At 40.5% G+C, this 22,999-nt stretch overlaps 1 protein-coding gene across 1 annotated transcript in view; it reads right to left on the bottom strand.

Annotated features, from left to right (window-relative positions):
* LOC135107799 (uncharacterized) overlaps positions 1-20,551 on the bottom strand; it is a 39,473-nt gene extending 18,922 nt beyond the window's left edge. Inside the window, 2 exon segments of the mRNA XM_064018104.1 lie at positions 4,553-4,806; positions 20,197-20,551. Of these exon segments, the coding sequence (XP_063874174.1) occupies positions 4,553-4,806; positions 20,197-20,311 (369 nt within the window). The 5' untranslated portion in view covers positions 20,312-20,551.
* Positions 20,552-22,999: the final 2,448 nt, after the last annotated feature.

Below are 22,999 nucleotides of genomic sequence, written 5' to 3'. Positions count from 1 at the left end.
AACCCTCCCATTCATAGAAACCAGCGGCGGTGCCACATCTCCGCTTGCCTCAGCGTGCGCTGTTGCCGCTTCTATTCCCTGAGAGGGACACAGAAAGGAAGGAAGGAAGGCAGGGAGGAAAAGAAAGAAGGAAGGAGGGAAAGAGAGAAGAAAGGATGGAAGGAAGGAAAGAAGGATGAGAGAGAGAGAGAGAGAGAGAGAGAGAGAGAGAGAGAGAGAGAGAGAGAGAGAGAGGGAGAGAGAGGGAGAGAGAGAGAGAGAGAGAGAGAGATGGCGTCACACACACACACACACTCTCTCTCTCTCTCTCTCTCTCTCTCTCTCTCTCTCTCTCTCTCTCTCTCTCTCTCTCTCTCTCTCTCTCTCTCTCTCTCTCGTGGATTTGTTGAGAGGATAACATAAAGCGTTCCACTTGTTAACTTTATGTCTTTCTCGTCAATGAATGGGATACTAAAAGAATGATCGATGCTCACGTACAGAAAATAATCTATCTATCCACCACCATGTGAAGAAATCGAGGGAGGAGAAAGAAAACGGAAGAGACAGAGAGTGTTTGAAGGATAATCTTGGGTAATCTTAAGAGAAGTAAGGAGAGATGGTGTTGCAATTACTGCGGACAGTATTCTCAAATGCTAATGGAGTCTTCTTTCAACTTTTTTTTTTTTTAAACTGGTCCTAATGAAGATTACTGAGAATTCTAAAAGAATGGTTTTAGTGTTTTGATTATTCTACTGATTGCTCAACAGGGATTCTGCATCACAAACAGAGAAAAGAAATAAAAAAATCCATGAGAGAGCAACAAATCATCTCAGTCGCTCTTGAAAATAATCCATATGAGAGAACAAAGTGTTTCAAAATACGGGTCCAGGATTTTTAAAACGATTATAAGGAAACATACAATGGATGGGTAAAGGACAATGTTCTACTGCAAAGAGCCTCAATCAATACAAATAATAGAGATAAAATCGATAAAAATGTCCAGTTATAACTGAGACTTTCGTGAAGAGCTCTGCAGGAAACAGAAACAGCGATTGGTCAATGTGTCTCTTGGAAAACTGTGGAAATAAGTATTTTAGAAAAAGATAAAAGGAAGCAACAGTAACAAAAGTTAAGTAATAGCTAGCAATAAAGACAATAGTTGTAATAGTAGACTGGAAAATTGGAAAAAAATAAAGAAAAAAAACAAAGATTATCGATCAAAGAAAGAAATAATAAAAAAAGACAGGAAAGAAAGGGAAAAACTATTTTCCTCTCAGTATTGATTCTTTTCTCTCCTTCCTCTTTCGTTCTAATCGTATTCTCCTCCTCCTCCTCCTCCTCCTCCTCCTCCTCCTCCTCCTCCTCCTCCTCCTCCTCCTCCTCTTCTTCTTCCCCCTCCTCCTCCTCCTCCTCCTCCTCCTCCTCCTCTTCCTCCTTCTCTTCTTTCTTCTTTCTCCTTTCCTTCTTATTTTCCTCCTCTTTTTTGCTCTTTAATCTCTTTGTTTCTTTTCTTCGTCCTTTTCTTCTCATCTTTATTCTATCTCATCCAGCTTTGTTCTCGCTTTCCACATTTTCGTTCTCCTTTTCTTTCCTCTTCTTCCTAATTTTCCTCCTCTTCATCCTTCTTTTCCTCCTCTCCTTTCCCCTTTGCTTCCTCTTCAGTTTCTTTTTCCTCCTCTTTGTTCCAGTTTTTCTTCTCTTCGTTTTCACCTTCCACCTTTCTTTTTTTTTCTTTCTTCAATCCTCACACTGGCTATTAACTTTTTCCCTCTAATGCTCTCCTACCTGTTGTGCTTTCTCTCATTTGCCCCCTTTCGTCCTTGCAATCTTCTCTTTAACCCAGAAAAAAAGAGCACAGCAGGAAGAGAACGATGAATAGAGAGGAAATAAAAAAGAAAATTGTCCCTTCCTCTTTCTTCACATTTTTTTTTTCGCCCTACTTTATTTCTTTATTTCTAGTTCTACTCCTGTCGCTACGGTTTCTTCCCTTCCTTCTTCACGACTTAGGCCATATTTCTTAAGGCTTCGGTTGTGACTTTTTATATCAACTATTTGTAACAAATTTTAGCGGCAGACAATAATATTTTCAAGAGTACCTTCACGTTTCTAATTTTATATATATATATATATATATATATATATATATATATATATATATATATATATATATATATATATATATATATATATATATATATATATATATATATATATATATATATATATATATATATATTATACACACACTCTTGAAAACAATAATGTTTTCGAAAGTGCCTTCACGTTTCTAGTGATATATATATATATATATATATATATATATATATATATATATATATATATATATATATATATATATATATATATATATATATATATATATATATATATATATATATATATATATATATATATATATATATATATATATATATATATATATATATATATATATATATATATATATATATATATATATATATATATATATATATATATATATATATATATATATATATATATATATATATATATATATATATATATATATATATATATATATATATATATATATATATATATATATATATATATATATATATATATATATATATATATATATATATATATATATATATATATATATATATATATATATATATATATATATATATATATATATATATATATATATATATATATATATATATATATATATATATATATATATATATATATATATATATATATATATATATATATATATATATATATATATATATATATATATATATATATATATATATATATATACGCAGATACAAATACAAAATTAGGATAAGACGTACTGATTCATAACTAGAATGCCTGAGAAAAATCATGCTTTCCATTGAGGCAGTAAGTGAAACACGACAAGCAATAACCGTAGAGTTTCACCGGACATTGGTACGCATAAAGGTAAAAAGTAAACGTAACGTGATACGGATGCAAAATCAGAATAATAGATACATAAAGAGGGAACCTGAGAAAGTTCACTGACCTTACACGGACCAGTAAGTTAAACATGGTGTCTCGATTCCGAAGAGTTTCATACCCTTAGGTGGAGAGTCACCATTTCCCGGTAGGTAATGTGCATGTTTGACTTAGTCACCGTCTCCATTCATATACATGGTCTGAGTTACGTGACTTAAAGGTCATCCACATACATTCATACATTCCTACTTGGTGAATGGTAGAGAGGAACTGCTTCGTTCATCCACTGGACGATTCCCAAGACTATTTTTTGCCGTGACTTTTATCCTAAAGGTTACCATCAAGTAATTTACCTCTACTTTTCCTTAAACGAGAATTACTAATTTTTTCCTGTTCGACGTCTAGTAAAACTCTCAAAGGTTACCGTGACATGCCTCGCCCTTATCCACTCAAGCATCATTCTATACAATTTTCTGTAGGTATTCGTTTTCAAAATATCACTGAGAAAAAAAATCATATAAACCCCCTTTCATCTACGTAAGGCAGGAATAAATAGCAACATATGGTGGAAATTTAGGTAAGTCGATTCTGTAAGTAAAACTGTCGTCAAGGGGGGCCCTTCCTCCTGGCCTCCCACGCACTGCCTCCAGCCAGCCATCCTGCGGCCTTTCAACACGTCACCGCCAGCAGCCTTTACACTACAGGATATCGATCGCTCCACCTGTGGGTCCTTCTATGGTGGAGGCATCCTTCTACCCACCCACCCATCTACCCCATACTCAGCCAGCCAGCCGGCTATCCACCCACCCACCCACCCACCCGCACACACACACACACACACACACACACACACACACACACACACACACACACACACACACACACACACACACAGACGCACACACACAGTGTAGAGTGTCCTCGCCTGCCATTTGACCATTCGACAGGCGTATGTTCGAATCCCCGCTCAGTTTGCTAATGGTTTTGTTTCACTGGCAAGGCAAGAAATGTGATGTCTCTGTGTGATGTCTCAGTGTGATGTTTCAGAGTGATGTCTCAGTGTGATGTCTCAGTGTGATGTTTAAGAGTGATGTCTCAGTGTGATGTCTCAGTGTGATGTTTAAGAGTGATGTCTCAGTGTGATGTCTTAGTGTGATGCTTCAGTGTGATGTCTCGGCTTTACTCAAAGAGTGGTGTCTGAGCTCTGAGCTTCCGGGAGGACAACAGCTGGCGATCAGAGAGATCAAGACAAAGACTATCATGAATCACACACACACACACACACACACACACACACATCGTATCTACACATTTCCATAACTTCTGGTACTTTCCCTTCTTTGTAGAGCGTTTCACATCACTTATGTATCTACCTTATGCAATCAACTGTTCATATCTGCCATGTCTTCGCCACAACTGGCTTTCATGCGAGTATCTCACAGTTTGTTTTACGTTTCCGCTTCCTATGGCTTGAACTATTTTGAGAGAGGTGTATTAAGACATCTCAGGAACAAACTTGAATCAGTTTGTTTGTAGCTCTTTTTCTAATTACGTTTTCTCTCTCCTACAGACATAGACACACACTTCCAGACACACTCACCGCTGGCGGCGATTTGCACGAGAATTCCTTTGTTACGTAGATTTTGACGTATATTAAGTCTCTGTATTGTTCTTCCTTCTTGTCTCTCCTGTTATCTCTACCGTTGTCTTTGTCGTCCGCTCTTCCCCCGCCGCCGACTCTTCTCTTCCCGTTGCCGTTCCTGCCGTTGCCTCCCCCTCGCTTGCCTTTTGCGTAGCCCGAGTCCGGTTGTTTGTAGCCTGCGGGGCCGATCACAGCCTCCACCGAGTAGTTGCCTGTGGTGGGGGGGGGAGGAGAGAAGGAAGGTGAGGTGATGTGACAGCTTCTGTAACTACTGGTAATGTTATTGTTATATACTATTGCTTCTGTTGATGTTGCTGCTGCTACTACTACTACTACTACTACTACTACTACTACTACTACTTACTACTACTACTACTACTACTACTACTCTTGCTATCACTACCACCATGACTACCAACAGTATCACTACCACTTCTACTACCACCACTACTACCACCACTGCCAGCTCTACCCGCCTGCCTATTAATCACGGAGGGACAACAGCAACAACAAAAAAGGTCTCCTCAGTAAACAAGCCAGGCATGAGAAAGAAGGGTTAGTAGGGTTAGTAAGGCAACACGTAACAAGCTCCCTTTAACAAAACAATGAAAAGATCAGAACCCAAAAGAAAACCCTGATGCCATTGATTATCGCAGGCCTGTGATAAAAGGGTATGCCTATGTTATGTAAGACGTTATCGCTCATACTGCCATATTATGAGACATATCTACACGCACCCCGAACACTTTTAAGAGGCTCTAAATCAAACTACACGGATTTTTAAGTGTTTGTATGATTCTATTGACAGATTAACAAGCTTTCTATATCATCTATGGGAGAAATAGTCTTGAGAACCCGAATAATCATCTCTGTGACCTTTGAAAATAGTCTTGGTGAGAGAATAACGCGCTTTTGAATACAGGCCATACATAGTAGGACTAGTAACTCTTTATCTCGAGTAGATTCTCGTTAGTTGGCGTAATGGTATGAAAACCCTACTTAAGCACCTCCATGCATTATAATTCATGTAATGCTCAGAAATGGGAGTGCTCGAAATCTCATGTAAACCGAAATTCCTTCATGAAAATATCAAAATAACTTTCCCTATGATAAATTGGCTTAACCTAACCCAAATTCGCCTGGCGTAACTTAAAATAAAGCAATTTCACGCTGATTCACCTATGGTACCATAAAATAACATAATTTCACTAAAATCAGATAAGTTCCCGTGTCTTAAATTCGCCTAAGTTAACCAAACTCTGTCTAACCTAACTTGAAATGACAGTTTCACACCGACTCACCAAGACTATCATAAAATAACATAATCACCTAAAATAAGATAATTTTACCTAAAAAAAAAATTCCTATGATGAATTTCCCTAACCTTTCCTAACCTCATTTAATTTTAATTTTTCTAACCTAACCTAGTTTAATCTGTCACAGAAGGATTTGTTTCCATCACTCCCTGTCATCACCACACATCACAAGAACAAGCACACAGTCACAGTCACCAGAATGCACTTTACTTACTACTACCGCCACCACCACCACCACCACCACCACCATCACTATCTCAACCACTACTAGCATCAGTATCTCCACCTCACCAAGACTGGGACATTACCACCACTACCACCACCACCACCACCCAAGGGAGGGATGAGCTGGGGTCGTTCAGTTCCTGTGGCTCTCAGCTTTAACCTCCGCCTCCATCAGTAGTGCCGGGAGAATGGACCAATCGTAGGGCCATAATTGCACTATAATGCATTTTGATTGGTTGATAATCTAGCATGATTCTCTTGCTTCCCCCTTTAAAACTCGCACCAGCCCTTTGCTTACATTATGGCCAGTCAGCACGAGAAGTAGAGGTTTAAAAGCATGCCCTTCGATGCCCTTCCTTCCTCTCTCTACCGCCTGATGTAACTGTCATAGGATACGTGCCGTGGCTTGCTTCAAGATTACTCACTCACCTACTCCCTCCCGCGCGTTACCATCCCAGCCAGCCTCACTCTCTCTGTCTATACTCAGCTTCGGACGGGCCGTGGGAAAAAAAAAAAAAAAAAAAAAAAAAAAATATATATATATATATATATATATATATATATATATATATATATATATATATATATATATATATATATATATATATATATATATATATATATATATCAGAGAAGTCCATTAATTAAAGAGTGCGTTCGACTTGTTTACACGCAGATGGATGGACAGATGGATGGATGGGTGGATAGACTGGTGGATAGATAGATAGATGTGGGTAAATAGGCAGACAGATTACATACACGCAGACGCCCACGCACGTACACGCACGCACGCACGTACGCACGCACGCACGCACGTACGCACGCACGCACGCACACACACACACACACACACACACACACACACACACACACACACACACAGACACACACACACACACACACACACACACACACACACACACACACACACACGTGTACTAGTACATGAATACATAATGAGAGAGAGAGAGAGAGAGAGAGAGAGAGAGAGAGAGAGAGAGAGAGAGAGAGAGAGAGAGAGAGAGAGAGAGAGAGAGAGAGAGAGAGAGTCATAATATGTTAGGTTGCCATGACAACATCTCCAGACCAGTAGCAGCAGCAGTTTCTCCACCATCTCCCTTCCCTTCACCTCACCCATCCCTCCACGAGCGGTCCACAGCACACCTTCCTCACATACACCTGTCCACAGCACCTGAGACAAGCGTATTCTTAACCCTCCCTCACACACCTTTGAGCCAGAAGCCTTTTAAGCCCCAACACACGTGCACCCACGCACCCAAACGGACCGTGTCTCCATAACCAGGCACCCATTCACAGTCTTATGACGTATATCTCCTCATGCATCACTCACGCGTACTGCTAAACCACCTACGTAAGGCATCCTCTTTCTTTTTTTTTTTCTCTCTCTCTCTTTGTCTATCTCTTCTCTTTCCTCTTACTTGTTCTTATTTGTATACGTGATTCTAGCCCGACTTCTCTTTCTCTTCTTCTTCTCCTCCTCTGCCTCCCACACCTTTCCTGTTTCCTTTTCACTCCTTACCACTAACAGATGTTGAAGGAATATTGAGTTTATCGATTGTTTGACTCGGCCTTCACTGTTTCCTGGCTCTTTGTGGCTCCATGTGGCTCCTTCTCTAGCTGTCTGCCTGTATGTCTGTCTGTCTCTTGTGATATACGCGTATGGTTTTCACATATACGTATCTGTTTATGTATGCCTGTGAGAATTTTTCATCTACATTTTCACGCGTATGGATGTCTTGTTTGCTTGACGTAAAGAGACTGGTATGAGAAAGAAGCGAAGGAAAAGAGTAATGGAAATAGGGAGGCAAGAGAGAAGTGAAGTTAATACTCGTAAAACGACACATATATGAATGAATGAGTAAATGAGTGAATGAATGAAAGAATGAATGAATGAATTAATTAATTAATCAATTAATTAATCAATCAATTAATTAATTAATTAATTAAAGAATGAATGGAACAATCAAGAAAATAGTAAATACCAACACTGGTATGAATGAGAGAGAGAGAGAGAGAGAGAGAGAGAGAGAGAGAGAGAGAGAGAGAGAGGAGAGAGAGAGAGAGAGAGAGAGAGAGAGAGAGAGAATTATTATTATTATTATTATTATTATTATTATTATTATTATTATTATTATTATTATTATTATTGTTACATATTTTTGAATATCTACCATAAATTGTCGTTAAGTTGACATTTCTATTACAATTGTTATTATACTTTTCTTTTTAGATTTACGTATTTATCTATTTTCTGTCAGTCCCCTTTTATTTATTTTTTTTTTTTCGTGGAATATTTCACATTTGTTTGACTTTGTGTATCTCTTTTAATTTATTTTGGGCCTTCTCATTCTCTCTCTCCTCATTTTTTTTTGCAGTGAGGTGATGAAGAGTGGAAGTCTCATCTGTCGATTAATGAGGAAAGGTGAAGTAATGTGAGGAGAACCGACAAACAGTTTGGTGTGACGTCACAGCTCTATTTCTGAAACATACACACAAAACACACACACTCTCTCTCTCTCTCTCTCTCTCTCTCTCTCTCTCTCTCTCTCTCTCTCTCTCTCTCTCTCTCTCTCTCTCTCTCTCTCTCTCTCTCTCTCTCTCTCTCTCTCTCTCTCTCTCTCTCTCTCTCTCTCTCTCTCTCTCTCTCTCTCTCTCTCTCTCTCTCTCTCTCTCTCTCTCTCATCTTTCTGTTTAATTCTAACGATCTGTATATTAATTATAAATTTATATTCTCCATTTTATTTATTCCTACAGCATGGGTATTTCTTTCTTTATTTCTTCATATTTCTTTTTATTTTTTTATTTTTTACTTTATCATGCACTCTCTGCTTACGTTGTCTTAATTTTTTTTTCTCTTCCTGTGTCTCTTTTCGTTATTGTTTCTTTCTGTTTTCCTTTTCCTTCTTTCAAGATAGATTTTCATATCAATTCGTTAAATAACCTAAAAATAAAGCAATAAAATTTTCTCACTGTATTTTCAATGTACTTGTATTTATATTTTCAGTATGTGCAGTATTTGGAATCTCGTAATTTTAAATTAGTCTGCCAAAAATTGAGTGTTATTAGTCTAATTCAACCATTTCTTGATTAATTTATTATTATTTATTTATCTTTTTGTGTGTGTATTTTCAATGACATAATTCTGTTCTTTTTTTTTCAATAAGTCATTACCATTGGTATTACAAAAGTTATTCCAATATATCTTTTTTTCTGGTGATTTCTTACGATCTTACCTTTTCATTATTATTTTTTTTTTTACATGGATAAAATTTCCGTGATTCCTTATATCATCATTATCATCATTATCATCATCACGATTTATATATATATATATATATATATATATATATATATATATATATATACTGTATATATATATATATATATATATATATATATATATATATATATATATATATATATATATATATATATATATATATATATATATATATATATATATATATTCTTCTCCACAATTGTAGTTTCGTAGCATTTCCTTACATATTTTTATCACTACCATTACTACTATCATACATTTTTTTTTTTTTCACAACTGTAGGTTTCCAGTGTTTCCTTACATCCTCTTTATCATCATAACTATCATCACAGTTCTCTATCACTATTTGTCATTTGGTCTTTCAGGGAGTTATCATAGTTAGCCTAAAAGCTTCATGCTGGTTAATGCAGTCCCCTCCAGATATCTCTTTTTTTTTGTATTATTTTTTTTCCCTGTTTCTGTGTGGCGGCACATTAAGGCACGTGTTTTCTGACGTCACGTTTCTTTCTCTTTTGTTTGCAGCCAATGTTCCGGGAAGGCTAAAAATATAAAACCGAATCCTTTTCAATCTGGTAATGAATGAAAATGTTGTCTTAAAACATTACGTACGTAGATACACACACACACACACACACACACACACACACACACACACACACACACACACACACACACACACACATACACACACACACACACACACACACACACACACACACACACACACAGACACACACACACACACACACACACACACACACACACACACACACACACACACACACACACACACACATACACACACACACACACACACATGTAGTGGAAATAAACCTACATGACACGAAATTATGCTAGTGCTAAAATTTATGAAAACAACAATATCTTTTGCTACTAACCATCACCAACATTACTACTACTACTACTACTACTACTACTACTACTACTACTACTACTACTACTACTACTACTATTACTACTACTACTACTGCTGCTGCTGCTGCTGCTGCTGCTGCTGCTACTACTGCTACTACTACCACTACTACTGATATTTCTTCACAAATAAAAAAAGAAGAAGGGAAGAGAAAACGATAAAAATATAAAAGGAACCTCTCTCTCTCTCTCTCTCTCTCTCTCTCTCTCTCTCTCTCTCTCTCTCTCTCTCTCTCTCTCTCTCTCTCTCTCTCTCTCTCTCTCTCTCTCTCTCTCTCTCAATTGGAGCGCGACAGTTTGAAGGCATCCCGACCTGAGGAAGATCGATTTTGGAGCATCAGACCAAAGTATAAATGCGGTGCTGGCAGAGCGTCCTTGCTTCTGAGAGTTAAGAACATAACTTGGCATGCTATTTGGTATGAACAGGGATTATTGGTACGAAGATCATCTATATTTTAGCTTTTTATTTGGTAATAACAGCATAACACTTGTTACCTCAGTTGAGTAATCCCACAAGACTTTACTGATCGAAAAAATAGATTTCACGCGCTAAAAGATTTCAACTATTTATTTACTTTTCTTGCTTGGAAGACAACACATGAACAGCTTGGGGACAAAGCTGGAGAGGTGCGACTGTGGTAGTTTGGGTGTGTCAAGAGGAGAAGCCAGGAGTGAGCGGGAAGGAGAATGCATGAGATAGATCTACCTGGCAGGAGACAGAGAGGAAGATCTATGAGAAGGTTTATGGATGCAGTGAAAGAAGACATGCTTGTAATGCGTGTGAATGAGGAAGGTGTAGAAGACCGAGCATACTGGAGAAGGTTGATCCGCTGTAGGGACACCAAACAAGAGAAGCCGAAAGAAATTTCCTTTAAACACTCAAAATTTACACCACGCCATTCTAATTAGCCGGAAAAGAAACATAGTTAAGTGTTAAGAAGTTACAGCCTCAGTCCCTCTAGTTAGTGAAAGGGGAGGAGATGAACTTCCTTGGCAACTGTTACACTTTTGCCATATCCAACGCCATGTCTTTCCTTGTCCAGGCTTAAAATCATCCCACGTATTTCACCTTCAGACTCTATAAATAGGGGAAAGACTACCTTGGCAACTCTTATTCCCCCATATCCAACCTTTGGGACGTTCCCTGAAGACCCTCGTCGCCTGGAAGATTGCGGTACTTATTGTTGCTTGTAGATTATGATTAGAAGGCAAAAGGTTTACGAATCCCATGAGTTCCAACACTGCTTATCATTGGTCTCGGGATCAGTCAGTCAGTCAGTCAGTCAGTCAGTCAGTCAGTCAGTCAGTCAGTCAGTTAGTCAGTCAGTCAGTCGGTCGGTCAGTTAATCAACCAGTCAGTCAGTCAGTCAGTCAGCCAGCAGAGAATATCCCAGGTGCGGAAACCTGTGTGGCGAGGCTGTGGTGTCCACCTGACTTAGTGTCTTCATTATGTATGCGTTTTCAATATTAAGTCTGGGAGAAATATGCCTGATGAATTTCGATGACTCGCTAATTATGAATACATGGATAACAATATTGCAAAGAAAGTCGTTTCCGAGAGAGAGAGAGAGAAAGAGAGAGAGAGAGAGAGAGAGAGAGAGAGAGAGAGAGAGAGAGAGAGAGAGAGAGGAGAGAGAGAGAGAGAGAGGAGAGGAGAGAGAGAGAGAGAGAGAGAGAGGAGAGAGAGAGAGAGAGAGAGAGAGAGAGAGAGAGAAGAAAAAAATAGTTATTAAAGCAGTGAATATGAAATCACAAACTTCAACAAACTTCTCTTCAAAGAAATCAGTAATGCATGGTGTTGCGGGGAGAGGGGGCGCTAGTACTCTAAAACTAGCTACCGTACAGTGCATTAAGAATACAACGTTCTTTTATACACGAATACGGATATGGAACACACGAGTCTGGGTCAATGCAGTCTGATCGAAGGTGACATTTCCGTGGCTCAGCGCAGAGGCGGCCCACCAGCCCAGCCAGACGAGACTCGCTCGGTGGAAATGTGTTACAGCTTTCAAGGTGCAGCGGTGGACACGCTCTGACATTCATTGCTCACTTTAATCACTCAGAGCCAAGCAGGAATGATAAAAATGAGCCAAATAATTAGTGCAGGCTATTCTCGCTCCTCACATGCAGCAGAGGAACGGGGGACAGATACAAACATAGAGCCTCAGTGATGTCAGTGACCTCGCGTGCTATCCCGATGTTATTATTCACCTACTACTCGTGTCAGTTCCACAGTACTTCTTTTTCTTTCAGATGGACTTGCAGTTTTTTTTTTTTGTGTGTGTGTTTTTTTTCCTTCCAATCTTATTGTCCAAATGGACTTTAACGTCTCATTTTTGGGAACGTCAAAGCAAAATTAGTAGCTCTCCAATGTTTCCGGATATACAACTCTTTTTAACTATATAACATATTCTCCTACTGATATCTAGCATCTCATCTGCTGCTCCCAATGCTTCAGAACTTAACTGGCCTCAATATCTTTCCAGGAATACAGGTATTTTCTAATGCAAGCCTCCTGTCACTTCTATCCTGCCAGACACTTCAGCGGTCTCACGTATGTATATGACACCACATAGATTCATATTCACAGATGCTTTTTTCTCTCATCAGGACGAAATCGGATGCCACAGATATTAGTTGGGTTTTTATGAATGTTTTTTTTTTTCTCCATTGTTGAGGCAGAATCCTTGTTAATCTTTCCAGGAATACAGGTATTTTCTAATGCAAGCCTCCTGTCACTTCTATCCTGCCAGACACTTCAGCGGTCTCACGTATGTATATGACACCACATAGATTCATATTCACAGATGCTTTTTTCTCTCATCAGGACGAAATCGGATGCCACAGATATTAGTTGGGTTTTTATGAATGTTTTTTTTTTCTCCATTGTTGAGGCAGAATCCTTGTTAAACTCTCCCTAGAATCATGAAAACTCTTTTGAAAACCGAATAAATTATACTAGTGCGTATTAAAGTTAAAATAAGCAGGCAGTGGAAGGATTAAAAGGTCGCTCCTAAGTAATAAAATCTCAATAATCATAGCCATTCTTTTGTCCTTTCTCCTCCTTCTTCTTCTGACCTGGACAATCTCAGAAGAGTTTTACGAAATCTTCCTAGGATCTTTTCTTCCTTTCTTTTCCCACAACAGATTAAACTGGATTATTCTGAAGCTATTTTCCACTTCCTCGTACACACCCAGCCCTCTCCTCGGCGCGCCAGTAGTCGGGCTGGGAGGAATGAGGGAAGAAGCATTCATCCGTAGAGTTTAGCTTGAGGACGGAAGGGATTTAAGATTTAACTCTTTCACTGCTAGATAAATTTTCTTACAATTACCTATAACTGTTTATGCAGTGTTGTTTTTGTACTACAGTCTACAGTTAGTTAAAAATGGCCTTAACTGTGAGGGTGACAGATCTACAGACGGTCTCGAAATGATACCATAACGTAAGTAGGAAATGCGACGAATGCAAAAAGGAAAAAAAGTAATGGAAGCTAAAAAAATAAAAAAATAAAAGATATCTAAGAATAACACGGTTCTCGAGCAAGCGACCAACCCAACTTACAATTTTTCGGTAACTTCACAGAAACAAGTTGGCAGGATGAGCAAAGGTGAGAGTCAATGACAATGATTAACAACTAGCAAGCTCAAAGTAGTCGAGAGGGTGAATATCAAGATTTGTGCTTGTCGGTAAAGGACACCGAGTGACGTGCAGGTGTCAGCGAGTGATGGGTAATGCAAAGAGAGACGATAAGTTATTTACGGGTGATTCGAGTAATAGCCACATGTCTATTAAAGGGATTTTTAGTTAACTGCAACTTAGGCTGCAATGTCCCCTTATGTTCCCATAGAAACACTGAGAAGCTGATCTGAGGGCGAAATGTATTATTAGCCATGCGAGGCCGTGACCAGAAATCAAACCACTGACCAGACCAGAACAGATGTAATACCAACGTCTCTGTTACAAGGATTTCGAGGTAACCGCAACCTTGGCTGTAATGATCCCTTGCGTTCCAATAGAAGCACTGAAAAACTGGTCTGCAGGCTAGGTGAATCTTTAGCTATGAAAGGGTGGAAGCAGGAATCGAACCCCGGACTAGAACAGGAGGACGGCCTTGGATACTGTTAAGTCTCAATATTTTGTGGCCTTTCCACTCTACACGGTTGTCTCTCCTACGTCACTCACCACTCTAGTTCTTAAGTTAAGCGATCTGTTATCCTCAAGATGATACATAAGTTACTGGCGACCTATTCCACTGATATTCACATCTCTATTACAGGAAGTTCAAGACAACCGTAATAATTAGCTCCTAATTCGTCACACACCATTCTTTCTGCTCACTTCAGCGATTTGTTTTCAACACGGTAAGTTATTTGCGAGCTTTTCTATTAATACCCACACCTCTGTTAAAGAGACTCCAAGGTAATCACAACACAAGCTCCTCCCTCGTCATCCATCATACAAATGCTACCCTTCAGCTTCCCCAGAATAAATTTCACCGGTCAGCAAGTGAGAGCATCGCCCGGTGACAGTGTTGCCATGCTCGCGTGTCCTCAGGTGGCACAATTACTGCGCAACATTCCGCGTCACTGGGTCTAACAGAACCATTACGCTCTCAGTGCCATAAATCCGAGCGATGGCGAAACAAAAGAGCTTAAAACCAGACCGCTGTAAAATGTAAATCTACAAGTTATTTTTATCTTGCACTTCACAGGTTAGAAATGGAGGTTTTAGTAAGGGAATAAGTGATGGGATACTGGCCATTGTAGCGCTTCCCCTTCACCCAAATAGAATGATTAGTTAGAACAGAGTTCAGCGTCAATTTAGATTCTGGATTCTCTATTGCAAGACCAAAGGACAACAATAAGTGACTCGGTTGTTCACGCAGTGAGATCGCTTAGTCATTCCATCCTCTGTTTCTGACCACACCATAGCTAGACTGAGTAGAATGTGGTGAAGCGAAATGCGTGATCCTAAAAATATATATATATATATATATATATATATATATATATATATATATATATATATATATATATATATATATATATATATATATATATATATATATATATATAATAGCTTTTTTTTCTCTCTCTCTTTTCATACACGGAGTTTGGTCATAACGGCAAAAAAATTGAGGGCAGATAAAACCACCTCTTGACTGCAGTCCCAAAATAAAAATAAATAAATAAATAAATTGACAGAAGTACAGTACGTAACAGTCGTAAAGTAGACAGTATCAATGGCAGTATAGTAGCAACAACAACAGCAAAACCATACCCACCACCACCACCACCACGACCACCACCACCACATGGGGGAAAATAGGAACAATTCCACGTTTTGTACGAGATCTTAACGCTGGCGGGTGCAGTGAGGAGAATGAAGAGAGGAGGAGAAAGTAGAGCCACGCGCGTAGAAGAGAATACTCGCCGCGGGTTTTTACGTCTTATCTCTCTCTCCTGTTTATGACTCAAGGGGAAAAAAGGACAAGAAAAAACAAAAAACAAACAAGCAACAACCACTCAAGTAAAACAGTAGAGGCTGGGTAAGAGTCTGAGCACCTACGTAATGAGCTCTTTCTCTCTCTCTCTCTCTCTCTCTCTCTCTCTCTCTCTCTCTCTCTCTCTCTCTCTCTGGGTTATAATAAGGGACTCGAAGCGTGTCCCAAACAGGGTTCTCCGCGCCCCTACCTTCCCTTCCCTCACCCTGATCATCTCATCCTCTCCCTTAACCCTAATTACTCTCCCAAGGCCATCCATCGTCCTTCACCCGAAACGTGGTGTGACCTACTTCGTAACCACACACACACACACATTCTCTCTCTCTCTCTCTCTCTCTCTCTCTCTCTCTCTCTCTCTCTCTCTCTCTCTCTCTCTCTCTCTCTGATATAGATACAATAAAATTATCACCATCATGATAGTCAACTTCCATACGATTATACAACACACACACACACATAGAGAGAGAGAGAGAGAGAGAGAGAGAGAGAGAGAGAGAGAGAGAGAGAGAGAGAGAGAGAGAGAGAGAGAGAGAGAGAGAGAGAGAGAGAGAGAGAGAGAGAGAGAGAGAGAGAGAGAGAGAGAGAGAGGGAGAGAGAGAGAGAGAGAGAGATTCATAGTAAAAAATGGCGATAGCGGGTTTTATTGACATTTTTAGCTTCACAATAACATAAGTGACTATATGCATAACTGCTTGTTTCTTTAAAGATAATGAGGAGCTTGTTCTCTGATAAACTCTGATAAACTCTCTGCCTGTTTCTGTTACTCATCTTCCTGCGACTTGAACTGCTTCGGGAGAGGAGTATCGGAAGACCACTGGAACTAAACTTAGCTTTGTTTCTAATTATTCTGTTTTATACTTAGCTGGTTTTATTTTTAATTTCTTTATATGCGTGTGTGCTCCAGGTCGGTCAGCTTCACGTGTAGAAAGAAAGTGAGGAGGTTCAGAAGGGAAGGTGAAAGTACAGCGGTTCCCGAGAGAAGGTGACACGAGGAGGTGAGGTGGGATGTGTCCGCTCACCAGGTGCATTGCTTCCGCAGGTGGGAATGTGCAGTTATCGGACAGCATTAATAACGCAAGAACAATCGACCGTTTTTAAAAGTCACAGCGAACACTGCGTATACATAGCCCGGAATAGCTCATGTCCTTTACATCCGTAGTAATAGTAGAGCGTTACAATACAGGTAAAGGTTTCGCTGGTATTTATTAGCGTCAAAAACAAAGGAATAACTACATAAAAAAAAGTTAAGGTTGCCTCGTATGGCATTACGATGACGTGAACTTTGCCTTGCTAAGTATAAATTCATTCTCTTGTTTGCTACGACTGAAATTATCCTCCTCATCAACCCAACTTTCAAGCACAAAGGAGCACAAGAGAAGCGCTCGCAGCAGCTGACCTGTTGGGACTGACGAGGCTGTATGTGATAAGCTTCCCTATTCAGTCTAAAATAAAAGACATAACACAGAAAAAAAGATAAAAAAAATCATATGGATGAGGATGAAGATGGAATTAGGCAGGTACGTTTCATGCAGGGACTGACTCTTGCAGCTTCCCTTATTTTCTTACTTAAAAATCCGTGTTATGATTTTTTTTCATGTTGGCATGAGTGAGATTCCTCTCGCAGTAAGCCAACCTGTAAACAGAGAATATGTTTTTTCTTATTTTTTTTTTTTTTCACTGTTGTACGAATGTGGACAGTGACAGTACAGGGAAATGCAAAGACGCACTAACACTACTAACCCAGCCTCTAACCGGTAAATTTATGTTCTTTTTTTTTTTTATATGTTTCGCTGTTGTACAAAAGCGGATAGCGACAGTAAAGGATGATGCAAAGACACATGAACCTTGTGTTTAAATCAGCATCTTTCTAAACAAATTGCCTAAGTAACTCATCTACTTCTCGAAAAATTGAGATGAAAAAAAAAAAAGTCTCCTTTACGTAATTCTGAAACAAAAAAAGAAAACTGAAAAGTTGAGGCAAATCTTAGACCACTCAAAACCTGGACATGACCGAAGCATAAATGAAACCAGTGCGATGAACCATGCGATGAAACAATTAAAAAAAATCCAGATATCGCCTCCCTTTCCGCCCCTTCCCCACCCCCCCCGAAAAAAGTAATTTGTTCATGAGGGCGACGTTTCATTGTACTCGTGAACCACATTTTTGCTGAAACCGTCCCAGCTCGAGAGAAAAAAAAGCGTGGACCAGTTCTAGGTCAGGTCAGTAGGTCTTGGTAATCTATCTTTCCTACGTGCCACACAAACCAGTCCGTATTGACTACTGTACCTCCTGCTCCTCTGTGCCACGCCTTCCCTTCCCCACCACCACTGCCACCACCACCACCATCACTACTACTACCACTACTGCTACTGCTGTAATTAAGACAGTGGCACCCTCTACCTCTGCTGCTACTACGTAAATAACTGCACCTCCTTTCTGCTACTCCTTCCTTTCACTACCACCACTTCCACCACTACCATCAATACTATCTATACTGCAACTATTAAGACACTGGCGCTCTTTACTTCTACTACTGTTGTAGCTCATACTATGTAACTAACTGCATTTCCTCTCTGCCACACCTTGCTCCTCCCACCACCACTATCACTACTACTACTGACACCTTCTAATTCACTATTGTTGCTGTTATATAACTACGTAACTAACTATAAGTGCTCTGGTGAAGAGGGGAGAGAAGAATGACCAGCCTGATCTCTTCTGATGAAGGCGCTGAGGGTGGGATAAAGAGAAAGGGAGAAAAGAATATGGTACTCCAACATTGCTGTTACATGACCGACATGGCCACTGTTCCTGTCTCTACATAAAGCCACCCATTCTGCTATTACTACTACTGCTGTCATAGAATTCGGTAGCCAAGTGGTGAGTCAATGGGAAGTTATAAAAAATTAGACAAATTAAAGGATAAGGATGATAGATGTAGATAGGTATGATTTTTATGTATTGACTGCCACGTGTAAGCCTGCTGGGTTTTTGCAGTTTTCCTTATGTTTTTAAGCGTATCACTTCTACCTCCATCACCACCGTCACTGTCATTACATAAAACCATCTGCTACACAAACTCCTTTTTCTATCGCTGTCTGTTGGGAGTCCATAAGAATATGAGACCATAAGAAGATATGAAAATAAGGAAACTACAAAAGGCCAGTTGGCATACAGAAGACAGCTCCTAAGTAGCTTATTATTAAAGCATAGGATATATTGCTTAATAAAGGATAACAAAAAAGAACTAGAAAATACTGAACTAAAACTAGAGCTTCTGTTACCATTTCTATAATTAACATAGTACCACCACCAACACCACCACCAGCACCACCACCATCATCACTACTACCATCCAGGGAATCCTCCACATAAACTGTACTGTACTTCGCTACAGCCACCATTATAGAACCCGACCTCGCCATAATCAACGAAGCACCACCACCACTACCACTACCACCTTTACCACCACCACCACCACTGCTACCACCACCAGTAGTAATTAATCAACAGCAATGGTAAACCTTTCAACCCACTGACCTATTCATGGCAATCTTCATTCACTATACGCTCCACTCCTGCCAGCCTCGCCTCGCCTGCCTCCACCATCACCCAACACCATCATCACCATCACGCGGGGAGGGGAGGAGGGATTGACGGTGTTGAACGGAGCCGAGGCCTGATTAACTGTAGTCTGTCTCTACTTCTTGCAAAATGATATGTAGTATACCTTCCCTTCTTCCTCTCTCTCTTCACCATCACAGCAACACCACCACTCATCTTCCTCAACAACCATCATTATCATTATCATTGTTTTCATTGTAGTTACCATCACCACCGTCACTTCTACTACTACTACTACTACTACTACTACTACTACTACTACTACTATTACTACTACTACTACTACTAGTACTACCGCTGCTGTTGCTACTGCTGCTGCTGCTACAACAACAACAACAACAACAACTACTACTACTACTATTACTATTACCAAAATCACCCTTCCTTCCTTCCTTCCTTCATCCACTATATACTCCTTCCCTTCCTTCCTTCCTTCCTTCCTTCCTCCTTTCCTTTTTTTTACCAACACCAACACCAACCATACCACGCCCTACACTACAGACACATAACTATCCCTCTAACCTTATTATCCAGTCTTAATTACACTGTAGGTTCTCTTTCCGCGTGCGTATGTGTATGTGTATGTGTGTGTGAGTATATCCTTCTTACTTATATCCTTCCCTTCCTGTATGTGTGTGTGTGTGTGTGTGTGTGTGTGTGTGTGTGTGTGTGTGTGTGAAAGTATCGTTCTTACTTACCATATCTTACGTAGTCGCTGCGGTTGAGAGGTCGTTGTAGGCTCAGGGACATCAATCCAGTCCTGGGATCCTGTTGTATTTGGAAGAGTTTCCGGGGGTTCGACAGCAACACCATCTCCACGCCGACGCCCTGCACCCAGCCAGACAGCCAGCCAGCACGTGACGCAAGGAAAGAGAGAAGGGAGGGAAGTTACTGCTGCTGTTGCTACTACTATTGATACTATTGTCACCTGCACGTTATCACTGCCTACTCTCTTTTTTATAGCCACTGTCATATTATTATTATTACTACTGTCATTATCATCGCCACCACTGTCACCTTAATCACTGCCAATACTATAAAATATCGCAATCACCACCATTACCACTATTACCATCAATATTACCACTGCCACACTATTCCATCACCATCATCACTAACACCACCACCCACCATCACCACCATCACCACCACTGTACTCACCAAGTTTCTCCTCCTTGGGCACGTCAAGCTCGGCTAAAGTGGAGCTGGTGTCCCCCGCCCCGAACAGGTCGGGGCGGGGCTGGGCGAGGACGGGGGAACACGGGGGCCAGCTGGAGGATGGTCGTGTTGGGCGGGAAGTTCTCCGGAAGCTCGAGGGTGAAGTTGGAGTCGAACCAGGAGTTCCTGCGGCTCCCCTCTGCTGATGGAGGGAAGGAGAGGAAGGTTAGCGGGTCTTGGGTTGGCCAGGAGAAAGTTGGCTTGCTCTCTCTTGGACGTATGTTCCGTAGAGAGGCATAGATTAAGAGGAGATTTGCTAGTGGTCTTTAAGTGACGTAAACAAGGTCCTCAGGGTTGTCGATCAGGACAGAATGGGAAATAACAGGTTCGGATTTGATAAAGTTAGGTTTAGAAAAGAGATACGTATGAGCTGGTTCTCAAATGGAGTGGTAGATGGATGGAATAGACTCAGCAATCACACCATCCATGTAACAAACATAACAGACAAATCTTTTAACACACACACACACACACACACACACACACACACACACACACACACACACACACCACTCACAACACACACACACACACACACACACACACACACACACACACACCACACACACACACACACACACACACACACACACACACACCACCACATCGCACCTCGGACACACTCCTATATGACTGGCCTGGCGAAGTAATCAGGCCTGATCCCTGCACACTCACGCACGACTCGCGGCCTTCCAGGAATGTGCCATGACCTCGAGGCGACACAGTTGTCCACTTCTGAGGCAGACGCGCGTGTGGCACTGCATGCGACAGTAGGAAGGGAAAGTGCCATTCCTGGTGACGCGCGGTTTGAACAAGAAATTCACTTACCTCTTCCTGGTATACTTTATGAGAACCGGAACTAACACATCCAGGTATATTTCACGAACCGGAGCTAATATATTCCGGCATATTTCATGAACTGTAGCTAATCTATTCCGGCATATTTCATGAACTGGAGAGTACCCATCCCAGTGTATTTCATTAACCTATAAACGAACGTATCATTGCACAGGTTATGAACCAGAGCAGGGGGATGATATCAAGACGCTTTAGTTTCTGTCCTGCGTGAACAGTGAAGCTTGCAATGTCAGCCACTACTATACGTGTAAGGCAGCACCTCAGCCACCAGCAGGATCCACAGAGAATTGGCTGAGACTTCCCGCCGGGACAGTGACACCAAACAAGTCCTCCACGGCCATTCTCCTCCTCCTCCTCCTCCCTCCTCCTCCTCCTCCTCCTCCTCCTCCTCGTCTCCCTCTGGGCCCGGCGGGTGGTCGACTTCTTTCGGCAGCTCCCGTTAGGTGTCGCCACAACGGATCAACCTTCTCCAACGCCTTCTCTTCTATGCCTTCCTCAGTCACACTATAACAAGCATGTCCTTTCACTTCGTCTATAAATTTTCTCTCTAGTCTTCGTCTCTTTCTCTTGCCAGGTAGATCCATCTCCAGCATCCTCCTCCCCACAGACTCCTCCTCCACAAAAACCATAACAAAATGATCGTGAATGCTGGCTTCTTGCAGCTTCCCTTATATTTTCGCCTTTTTTTTTTTTAATACATTGACACTAAATATATAAAGAGATAAATAAACAAAAAACATGCATTAATAAATAAAAAAAATATTGATAATTATAAAAAGTAAAGCACAGCAGTGCCTGACAATTAAATCAAAACAGTGTTATCCTTCCTTTCTCAGTCTCAGCGTCGCCACTCTGATGTCACAATCCTCCCGGCGGCGAAGTGATGCACTCTCATCCACCAAAACCTCAAAGACAGAAAGGCTGAGGAGACAGAATTGAACACTGATCATTGCGTAACTATGAGTAGCCTTCCCCTGTCTGTCCCTTCACCTGACCTTTTCCTTTCCCTCTCCCCCATCTCAGTCGCAATGCGCCAAAGGTTACAGGCGCAATAAATAAAAGGGCTCAGTACGTAGAAGGGTTGCGGTGTCCTCGCCGATTAGAATGACCAATACAAGCAACGTCAGCTGCCAACTTCTGATCAAACTTAACCCGTGTTATTGTTGCTTTGGGCAATATCAGCGAACCATTTTGTGGAGTGTGAGGTGAAGGAGGAAGAGAGAGAGAGAGAGAGAGAGAGAGGAGAGAGAGAGAGAGAGAGAGAGAGAGAGAGAGAGGAGAGAGAGAGAGAGAGAGAGAGAGAGAGAGAGAGAGAGAGAGAGAGAGAGAGAGAGAGAGAGAGATAATACTCAAGAGTAGTTTGATGGTTTGATGGTACAGTTATGACCAACAGTCCAGTGATAAATCAATGTTTAGGGTTTTGTA

The sequence above is a fragment of the Scylla paramamosain genome, chromosome 2 (genome assembly GCF_035594125.1).
Source record: "Scylla paramamosain isolate STU-SP2022 chromosome 2, ASM3559412v1, whole genome shotgun sequence".
NCBI classification, from domain to species: Eukaryota; Metazoa; Arthropoda; class Malacostraca; order Decapoda; family Portunidae; genus Scylla; species Scylla paramamosain.
This window is presented reverse-complemented; position numbering and strand designations above follow the sequence as displayed.